Source organism: Narcine bancroftii, chromosome 11, assembly GCF_036971445.1.
Source record: "Narcine bancroftii isolate sNarBan1 chromosome 11, sNarBan1.hap1, whole genome shotgun sequence".
NCBI lineage: Eukaryota > Metazoa > Chordata > Chondrichthyes > Torpediniformes > Narcinidae > Narcine > Narcine bancroftii.
Window position 1 is genome coordinate 96,937,495 of NC_091479.1, and position 10,995 is coordinate 96,948,489.

The 10,995-nt window shown below is 38.2% G+C and overlaps 1 protein-coding gene across 1 annotated transcript; it reads left to right on the plus strand.

The window, feature by feature from the left end:
- The first annotated feature begins 400 nt into the window (after window positions 1–400).
- Window positions 401–9,662, plus strand: atp23 (ATP23 metallopeptidase and ATP synthase assembly factor homolog). The gene is made up of 5 exons (XM_069902883.1): window positions 401–441; window positions 1,784–1,865; window positions 2,942–3,079; window positions 5,238–5,321; window positions 6,174–9,662. Exons 1-5 carry the CDS (start codon window positions 416–418, stop codon window positions 6,375–6,377), a joined length of 534 nt encoding a protein of 177 aa, XP_069758984.1. The 5' UTR covers window positions 401–415; the 3' UTR covers window positions 6,378–9,662.
- Window positions 9,663–10,995: the final 1,333 nt, after the last annotated feature.

Genomic DNA, 10,995 nt, shown 5'->3' on the forward strand with positions numbered 1-10,995 from the left:
TGTATTGCCTTTCTCACATCTTTGATTGTCCTAGCTCTAATTCTTAAGAGTAAGGAATGGCCTCAGCAGTCAAAAATGGTAAGTGTTTGCACAGTAAAATCTCTGTTATATGGAATTCAAGCAACTGGCAAAAATAAAAGCAGAAAGTGAATAGGTTTTTAAAAAAAAAAAACACGAAAGTTTAAAAATTGGTGCACCTTGCCATTAGTTCGCCCAATCCATGAAAGAAACAATGTCAAGCATCTGGAATACCAGGGGTGGGGGCTTTTACTGTGTTTGCAAACATTTAAACTTTTCGGAATTGACTTCATGCTCAATTAATTTGAATTTTAAGTGTTTGATTTCAATTGCATTGATATTTTGAATATAATTTTCACATTTGAATGTTTTTGCAGATCCTTTTGCAAAACTACTTATGGATGCCATGAAACGCTCAGGATGGTAAGTTTAATGTAGATTTTTAACAGCCATCAAAATCTTGTCTCAATGCACATTGAAATGTGCTTTGCAATGCATTTAATGTGCAAAAAGTGCACAATTGCTAAGGAAGGTTAACTCTAAAACAAACAGCATAACCACCTCGTGGAAAGTTGTTGCTGAATTTTGTAAAGGGCAAGAAGTTTGAAGAACCTTCAGCTTGAACCGTTAACTCTGCTTCTCTTCCTACAAATGAGGCTTGGACCCAACACACAAATGACATGGTTGAAGATAGCATATCAGATTGACCTGCTAAGTCTTTCGAGACTTTTTTGGTTTTATTGCAGATCTCCAGCATCTGTTTTTTTTTCGATTTTCAATCGGTATAGTGGTTTGTTGTTCATAATAGATTTTTAAAGTATAGAAATGTGCCACAAAATAAATTTTACCATGAAAATGCATTTGAAGTTGGAGGCATATACAGCAGTTCTTGGGTTTGAAAAGATTCTACAAATACAATAACCAAAAATTCACAGAAAGTTCCCATTTTCCCCCACAGAGCTAAGATATATCATTAGATTTGAAAATATTAAATGCCAAATAGTATTTTGGCAAATACATATGTAATATGAGAAAGAGTTAAGACTATTCCTCAAGATTGGCAACTGGTAGAGATGAGCAACACTTTTGCACATGAAGATGAAGGAAGGACTGGGTGGATAACGTGTTCTGGTTCAACCTGATGAACAGTCATACTGCATGGGACACCCTCAAAAATCCCATCTAGCAGTTTTCAGACTGCTGACAAGAGGCTCATTGTCCTATAATTCCCTGATTTGTCTGTGCTTTTTTTTAAAAAATAATGGCATAATCTTCTGGCACTTGGCCTGAGGCAAAAGATAATTTCAGCAAGGACCTCCGCACCTTCTTTCCTAGTTCCCCACAAGGAGTGAAGATGCCCTTTATCAGACTCTGGAGATTTGTCTGCTTTAATTATGCTTCAAGGCTAACAATACCTCTTTTGCTCAACTTGTATGGCCCAGGATATTGGAGCTTATTTGCTTCAATGATTTCTTCCCCCCCCCCCCCCCCAGTAAAGACTGATATGAAATAATCATTTAAAATTCAACCCATCTCCTGTCACTTCACAGGAGAGGTTGTTCTTTAGGGGCCATTTCTCTTCTGAGCTACTGTTTTACTTTTAATATAACTGTAGAAACATTCACTTTATTTTTCACTCCACTGATGCTGTCTGCCCTGAGTGCTTCCAGCATTTTTTTATTTCAGACATCCAAGCAGTCATAGTGTTTTGTTTTGTGACTACAGCAAAAACAGCCAAATGATATCTGTAATATTCTGTCTTCAGCGCTGTTGATAAGGATCGTCACTTTTCGTGTGAAGACTGTGATGGAACAGTCAGTGGGGGCTTTGATGCTGAAATAGCCCAGGTGAGTCATGCACCATGTATGACCATTGGAGGGCATTTTTGGGTGAAAATTGCAGTAATTAAATTTTTTTTGAGAGATGGGTAGATAGTGTCCATGTTGTAGGCTTTTACAAAAAGACGATGAGTGGAAAATGGGTTTATGAATTACTTCAAAATTCTACATAGTTCCCTGGACAAAATTTAAAAAAAACTATGGGAACAAGATTTTCAAGTTATTTTCTGAAACCACTGAATTCATCCTCTCTTTGTGCTAGACATTCGTTATTACGATTTAAGTTTGTACACCAGGCCCACTATTCCAAAGTTCATTTGGCTAAATTCTATTCTAATTTCTATTCGAAATGTGATAAATGTGTAATTGAAGAAGGTACATTGTTCCAAATGTTTTGGTTATGTCCTTCTCTATCCAATTTTTGGTAAGGGATGTCCTTTTATTGCTCTCTTTGGAATATAAGAGGGCCATCTAGTTTAATTTTGACTACTTCACAAACCCATGTAGTTGCCCTCGCCTCCCTTATCGCTAGAAGGGCCATTTTAATGAGATGGAAAGATGCTGCCCCTCCCACTCATAATCAATGGTTGTCCGATGTGATGGCCTGTCTAAATTTGTAAGATTAACTAGTTTTTTTTTCCACCGTTCCCAGAGGCACTGCAATACTGGGTCGATGCGTGGAGCGGTCGGGGTTTATCTATCTTTTTAATGTAACGTAGTCTCAGTACTATTTGTGTCGCTATATGAGATTTGTTAATGGTTTATTGTTATGCACCTCTGGGACATTTAATTGATTGAACCAATAAAAATATTGAAAAAGAGAAAAGAAAAGTCATTCAAGGAAGAAAATGTAGGTAATGAGATTCACTCTTAATTACCTTATAAAATCGCTTAGTAAGCATCTCATTTCAGGGCCCCATTATAAGTTTGGCAATACTTGTGTTGTACTTACCACATTTTGAAAATGGATCATTCTTTAAAAGTCCTGATTTTTATATATCGTGTAGTAGAGGAAAATTTTGTACGTGTTGTCCAACTGTATCTCAGAACTGTCAGCCTGATAGCTTTTTTTTTAAAAATTCAAGATTGTCCTGTGCCAGAATAATATTCACCAACAACAGCACATGAACCGAGTTGTGACCCACGAATTAATCCATACGTTTGATCACTGTCGTGCGCATGTGGATTGGTTCCACAATATAAAACACCTAGCTTGCTCAGAGGTAAGATTTCACTTGAAAATCTCAAGGTCTGTATTATGAAAGGCTTCTCCTTATTCCTGGGTTTTTCTCCATTTCGGTTTCCTTGTTTTTGAGTGTTTTACAAGGAGACCGCAGAGCCCACCTCACTGTCAAAAGACAAAGGAGGAAAAACCCAACACCCAACCCAACCCACCAATTTTCCCTTGCAACCGCTGCAACCGTGTCTGCCTGTCCTGCATCGGACTTGTCAGCCACAAACGAGCCTGCAGCTGACGTGGACATTACCCCTCCATAAATCTTCGTCCACAAAGCCAAGCCAAAGAAAGAAGAAGCACACCCATTTTCTCAAAGGAACTGTGAAATGGCAGAAATTCTAAGAAAATGTGATGTACCATATAGACACATGTAATAGTCGACACCATGTCAAAGTCGACCCCCTATTTTTGGCCCCAAAATATGGTATTTTCCGTATCACGTGTAAAAGTTGTCACTCCAACCTCCCATTCATCCTGACCGCAGTCTCTTAACTTGGCACAGGCTGCTCACCCATCTGAGTTCCACGAGTACAGACTTTCACCTCTCCCCCAGCCGCCCACCCATTCAAGCTCCTGACACCCCGATCACCTAGGCCCTGGCAGCCCACCCATCTGAGCTCCCGATGGCCTGATCGTGGTCTCTTGCTTTGGTCTCAACTGCCTGCCCACCTGAGCTCCCAATTCCCTGACCCCCTACCCCCAAATATGCAGACTTGTCACCTGGTCCCACACACCTATCAGAGCTCCTGATGCCTCGAGCAATGCAAGCATTTCTCGCAGTCAAAAGTTGTGTGTGTTATTGTCAACTCCCTAAATTTTATCCTAAAAATTGGTCCACAAATTTTGACTACACGCATATATAGGGTAGAATATACTGTGATATATCTGCTTCCTGGTATTGGTGTGAACTGGCTTTATTTGCAGTTCAGTAAATGGGCAAGTGTGTTTTCCATTGCTGCCAATATTTGGTATCAATCGTTATTGGGGCATATCCAGTCTGAGAAGTAATAAGCTCAGAGAGCACACTTCTCTTTATTGCCCATGTGAATATTGCTGGAATCAGCTGATGGGAGACAGCTTGAGTAATTACAAAAAGTGATGACAGCACTTTGGGAGATTATTTGTCAGATGGTGTAGAAACACAGTTTTTTGCAAGTAAAAGTTGGCTTGGAAACTATTTCTGGTGCTTGCATCAAGGTTAATGTTCTTCTTTGTAGGTGCATTTCAGGTGTGAACCCATTAAGTTCAGTGTTCTTCACTGAAAAGATCAAAGAATGATCAAAGAAGTCAAATTTTTGCAGGTTAGAAGTCTATAGTAACTGTCCAGATACAGTAAAGCTCCTGGTAACGGTAGACGTCAGATAAATGAATTTTCCTGTGCTCAAGATTGCTTGTTGAATGATTGGTGAAATTACAGCAATATGTGTTTTTTTCCCCCTATACATTATGTGATATTTTTTCTCTTTTGCCGGTTGTTTGAGACTACCGGTTGCTTGAATAATGGGGATTTTACTGTAATTATATTCAAATGGTTACAAAATTGAGATTTTTTTTTTTGTTCTGTGTTACAAATTGTTGATGTGTTCATATCACTTTCTCTGAACAAAGTGCTTAGTTCTATAGGAAAATAATGTGGCTTCTGTGTTTTGATCTTGATCATTTCTAACTCGGTCAGACAATTATGCAACCAGTTGCATTTTAGAAAGTGATCTTTCAGTTAATTAAATGACCATTGCTATCAATCAGGAATGGTTTAGCCAGACTGTCAAAGGTTATGGGGAGAAGGCCAGGCAGTGGGGCTGAGTAGGAAAATGGATCTGAATGGTGGGGCAGACTCAATGGGCTGAACAGCCTATTTCCTATGTCTTACGGTCTTTCCCTTCCTTTATACACTGAAAAGAATGGATGGATTCTTTAGTTTAATTATCAACAATTTATAATTGCCAAGCAGCTTCTCAGAGGGCGAAGGGATCATCAAAGAAATTGTCAAGAAAGGTCTTGCTCTTAGTTATTTTAAAATGTAACAAGCTACCTGACGGTTTTGGTCATTTTTTTAAAAAATCGATATGTGAAATGCACATTGCACATGTAATATTTTGGAATAAAAAATCCTGATAGAGTTCAATCATACAAATTTCCAACAGATTCGAGCGGCGAATCTCAGTGGAGAATGCACATTTGGGAATGAATTGAGCAGATTCAATTTTGGTCTAAAGCAACATCATCAAGTAAGTTATGATAACACTGTACATCATTTGACAAAATTGAGACTTTTCAGGGATTGTTTTTTTTTAATCCCCTCTGCAGCTTTGGCAGAAATCTTAGTACATCTCTGTGAGGTCTTTGTTTAATTTCTATTGAAGTTGTACTACAAAACTGGGGAAATTCTATAGAGGTTCCTGGTGATAATGATGTCAATAAAAGGTGCTCATACTCTGTGAACAGATGTGTACAATTGTTATTTTATGAACACAGAATTTCAAATATACTTCTGGCAGTCTGTCTTGGATTATTTATTTTACCTTGTAGGCCTTCTCAAGAGAGAAGAACAACAAATATTTATATCTGCTTTTCTTTATTCAAGCTAACAAATTAAGCACTAGTTGAACTGGGTATGACCCATTGAACAGCATGGGGGAGGTGGGGGGAAATCTTTTGCACCGGATTCATTGATAGCTCTCGCGTAAATATTATAGCTTGATGAGGAAGAGTTGTTGGACAGAGACTGATATCTTTTTGACCAGAGAGAAAGATGCCAGGTTCATCATTGCTAGTTACTTTTGCATATCTCTGACCAATAGTTGCAAAACAAGGTCCGTGCAGATCAACTCCTGCAGGACTTGTGTGCAAAGCTGTATCCGATGGATGGTCTTCAGTTGTTTTCCATTGCATTGTGCCGATGGAGGAAGAATTACAAATCCACATTTCTCCAAAGCTGTTTAAAATGCTTGTGTGTGTTCTAAAACAAGAAGAACGATTTTGGTCTTTGTGCAAAGGAATTTCTAAATAATTTTGCTCGAACTGTGTGCTGTGTAATGGTTACAGAATTTGACACTAATATTTTGTCTTTTTGCACTCAGAAATGTGTTCGTGAACGAGCCTGCCGTTCCATATTAGCTGTTCGCAAAGTCAGTCAAGAAACTGCAGAAAAAGCTGTTGATGATGTTTTTGATGGTTGTTTCAATGACCATGAACCTTTCGGAAGAATTCCACACAGTAAAAAAGATGCAAAGCGTGCCTATAAGGATTTTCAGAACCGAAATAGATTTTACACAAATCTTTAAAAAAAAAAGAGTATCTGGTGTCTTTGGAACAGCATTTCAATTAATTTCTAATTAAAACCAATGAACACAAAATCCATTGCAACTGGAATCAATAATTGTCTTACAAGTATCACGTTTTATTTGAATGACTTATGCCTATTTTTGTTAATTGAAAAGTTTTCTTTTAAAAAAATTTTTACATTTACACATACAGCACAGTAACAGGCCCTTGAGCCCATGCTTCTCAATTGACCTATAACCTGCAGTACATTTTGAATGGTGGGAGGAAACCCATGCAACACAGGGATAACATATAAACTCCTTACGGACCGCACCGGATTCAAACTGGCAGTGTTGCACTAACTGCAATGACCTTGTTCTTGATTTGATCCAAGTCTTTTTAGAATTTTAATCGTTTATCTTTTGTTTTCCCTTTCATTAAAATAATTCCAGTTTGTACTGGTCATGTCATATTTACATGCAATGACTGTAATTACAATAAATTATTATTTATACTAATTGCTGTTTACGCTGCTGGAGAGCAAGCCACTGGATACAGGGAAGCTGCACGATGCTCGTCTTCTCGCTGACTCAAGGGATCGTATATTTTCTTTCTAATTTTTGCAAAATGGTGCTGGAGTGCAATGACTCTGCTAGCCTTTGATATGAAAGAAAGCTGTATCTCAGTACAAATGTCAATAATAAATCTAAATTAGTGTATTATATAAATACTGTAGTATAATTTTAAAATGGACCTCATGGTTTGCTGCTCTGGATGCCATTCTATGTAAACATGCTTGTTCTTATTGCAGGATTATTGTATTACATTTAGAAGCAGAAACAAGTTAAATTTTAAAAATGCATAAAATATGATACAGTTAACCCCTGTTATCCTGAATTTGAGCAACCAGCAAAGAAATGCAGGAAATAAATAGGTTTTTTTTAAAATCAGATGCTTAAAATTTGCTTGCCTTGCTGTTAGTTTTCCAATCACGTAATATGCAACTCAAGCAACTGGCGAATGCACTTAGCTTGTATATACCAAACCGCATAGGTGCTGTATACCACGGGGTTTACTGTATTTAGTCACACAAAGAAAAAAAATGTCTATCAGAATTTGAATTAGCTTTGAGATTTAAGGTGACAAATAAATCTTGAGGGCTTTGTTCCTGCTAACTTCTACCTCCTTCCTCCTCTCCTCAGAAGAAGATGTAAAACACAAAATTCTTCTGACAACATGGTTGAAGTAAAAACACACAATGCTGGACAAACTCAGCAGATCAAACAGTGTCCTTTATATAGCAAAAGTAAAAATTCATAACTGACATTTTAGGCTTGAGCCCTTCATCAAGGGATGGAAAAATGACTTGCTCGGATGCCTGCCGACATGATTCTGTGCTTTGATGAAGGGCTCGCCCAAAACATCGGTTCTGTATTTTTACTTTTGCTATATAAAGGACACTGTTTGACCTGCTGAGTTTCTCTCCAGCATTGTGTGTTTTTTACTTTAGAAGAGGATGACTGAGTCAATAAAGGAAATGCTAGACCAATATGAATTTGTGTTCAGGACATAAAGTGAAAAATGGTTTATGGATTACCAATGCTGTTTGGAGAAAATGCCTTTCTTTTTGCCTCGTATAAACTTAATGGTTTATATTTCACAATAGAACAGTGGTTTGCATCTTTTTTCTTTCCACTCCCATCACTAAGTAATCCTTATGCCATTGGTGTTCTGTGATTAGTATGGGATTGGTTAAGGTGGTATGTGGGTGGAAAGAATCACTGCTCTCGACTCAGTTGTTACTGAAATATTTGGATTGAGAAAAAATGTCATTGGCCCATTTCCTTTGGAGTTGTGTAACCGTGCACATAACAAGTCAATTAAGTAGGATTAAAACAGTGGTTTTCAAACATTCTCTTTCCATACCACCTTAAGCAATCCCTTACTAATCACAGAGCACCTATGGTTTAGGGAATACTTAAAGTGGGATGTGAGTGGAAAGAAAAAGGTTGAGGACCATTGCATTAAAACATAGAACATAATAACACAATAGAGGCCTTTTGGCCCACAATGTTCTGCCAACCAATTGAAACCTGGTCCAGAAACGAAGCCTCGATTCTTGTATACGTGTGCCTGTCAGAGTCTTTTAAAAGCCCATATTGTACGAGCCTTTACCAACACCCCAGTAATGCATTCCAAGTACGCACTTTTTTTTTTAAAAGTCTTCCCGCCCCCCCCCCCCCCCAAACTCCCTCACCTTGTACAGATGTCCTCTGATATTTGCTACTCTCACCCTGGATAAAGGGTGATTTCTGGCCACTCTACCTATGCCTCTCATAATCTTGAGGACCTCTATTAAAATCACCTGTCATCCTTCTTTGCTCCTTTAAATCTGCCTCTTCTGCTTCAATATACAAGGATGGGGGGTCTTCAATAACCTAATTATGTGTGAACAAGCAGATCATCAAATTCTGACAGAAGTCATGTCTGAAGGGTCTGATTATATTTCATATTACCAAGCAAATGCATGATGCAAGGAAATCTAGCATCAGTAGATTTTGCAACTGATATTACAGGTCTTGCACATTTACTGTATAAATACGTACATATGAATTCTTGTAATCGCGCTACTTCATATTTTAAACATCAAAAGCTTGGAAATTGAGTGATTTATTGCATTTTATAAAAGTTATGATAGACTGGCATACTGCTCTGTTGACCCGTTTCATTTCCACTGGACAGGAATACTCTAACTCCATTTCTTCACATGGAGAATGTTGTTTTATTCACTGATGAGATTTTTCATTCAAATGAAACAAGTAGAGAAGTAGAGGCATAGATGCCTCTATCATTATAACTCCAGTATATGTGGAAATTTGTACAATGGTTTGCATTCACTTATTGAGACTTGGATAAGATAATTTATCACTCCGAATAAATGTATATCTTCGAAAAATCACTGAAAAATTGACTCCTTTTAATAACTGGTGCTGCCAATTCATCTGGGTTAGAAATGTACCATTGGTTTACAGCAATAAACCAGTGGTGTGTGTAGCATTCATTTTGTATTTGCTCTACACATTTTGTTTCTTATGGAACTGAGTGTGAATGGATGAATGTAGTCGAGCTGATATTATTGTCTGTCCAGTGACCAAACATCAATTTCTTCCTGTGATCTTCCTGAATTAAGCATATTGCAGCCTGACATCAACACCATTTGTTGCCTGCTGACATGCTCTGCTTTGTGAAATTTCCTACCATTGTGGACCAAATCATCAATTGTTAATAAAAACCAGTTCTTATGATTGGGTGGTGAGTTTTTATTTAATGTGCACAAAGAAAATCTTGTGGGAGTGCCTTTATAGCTTTCAAATTTAGCGGATTTCAATGTGTGGTTGATTCCCACGGTTTTTTTTCAGGACAGGGAGCAGAATGGGCACTGTGCCAGTCTCATCATTTCCTGAAAACTGGATTTTACATTCTCTTGGCTATGGTTCATACATGGGAGAAGTAGAGAAGGGGGTTAAGTATAGAAAAGAAAAGCTCTGCTTATTGGGTCACCATTTTAACTCTTAAGATACCAGATTTTTGTTTCCTAAGTTTTAAAATAATGGAAAATCTACTTTTGGATCCAGGAACAGATTTGCCTGTTGATATAGAGTGATAATGGCCACCCTAAAATGAATACTGTATATGTGAGTGGATAAGATGACCCCAGAATTTCCACTTAAAATATGGGTTTTGAGCTATGCTCACTTCCCCAAGACTTCCCCAAGTCTGGTACTTCTATTTATGATGAGTCACAAAGTTTGTTGTTTTGTGGCAGCATCCGTGCAAATGTTCATATAAACCACTGTACAAAAAGTAATGAAAATTCAAAGTAAGGCAGTGTCTTTGGTTCATGATCATTCAGGATGGGAGCAGGGAAGAAGCTGTCCTTGTGCTGCTGGGTCCTCGTCTTTGGGCTCCTGTACCTTTTTCATGATCATAGCAGAGTGAAGAGGGCAAGGCCTGGGTGGTGAGGGTCCTTGAGGATAGAGGATAGAGGCTGCTTTCTTAAATGACCGTCTCTTGTAGATGTCCTTGTAGATGTCCTCGATGGAGTGAAGTCTCGTGCCTGTGATGTCGCAGGCTGAGTTAACAACCCTCTAGAGTTCTTTTGTGCCCTGAGCATTGGCACCTCTTTGCCAGATGCAACCTGCCAGAATGTTCTCCGTGGTACAGCTGTAGAAGTTTTCAAGAGCCTCGACATGTGTCTCCAGGACAGATACTCAAAGATGTTAACAGCCAAGAATTTTAAGTTCTTGACTCTGCACGACTTGAGCCCTCAATATGGACTAGTTTGTATTCTCCTGGCATCTTCTTGAAGTCCACAATCATCTTGGTTTTGCTAACATTGTGTGCAAGGTTGAGCTCCACACAATTTGAATATTGCTGGCTGGACCAACATTTATAGAACATCCCTTGTCACTATTAATGCCATTGACTTTTCATTCCTGGTGTATTTAATTAACTGTGTTCAAGTTTCATTTGAATCTATCATTAGGTTCTCAGTTTAGGCCTTTGGATTACAAAGGAAAGATTTTTGCCCCATGCACCATTCCTCAGCAGTTGGTTTATGAGGATACTCAAATTGTT

Bases quoted from the DNA above. Each gene is read 5' to 3' on its own strand.
- atp23 (XM_069902883.1), top strand. From the start codon at position 416: ATGGATGCCATGAAACGCTCAGGATG. The intron at 442-1,783 runs GTAAGTTTAATG...TTCTGTCTTCAG, and splicing joins GCCATGAAACGCTCAGGATG to CGCTGTTGATAAGGATCGTC. The intron at 1,866-2,941 runs GTGAGTCATGCA...TAAAAATTCAAG, and splicing joins TTGATGCTGAAATAGCCCAG to ATTGTCCTGTGCCAGAATAA.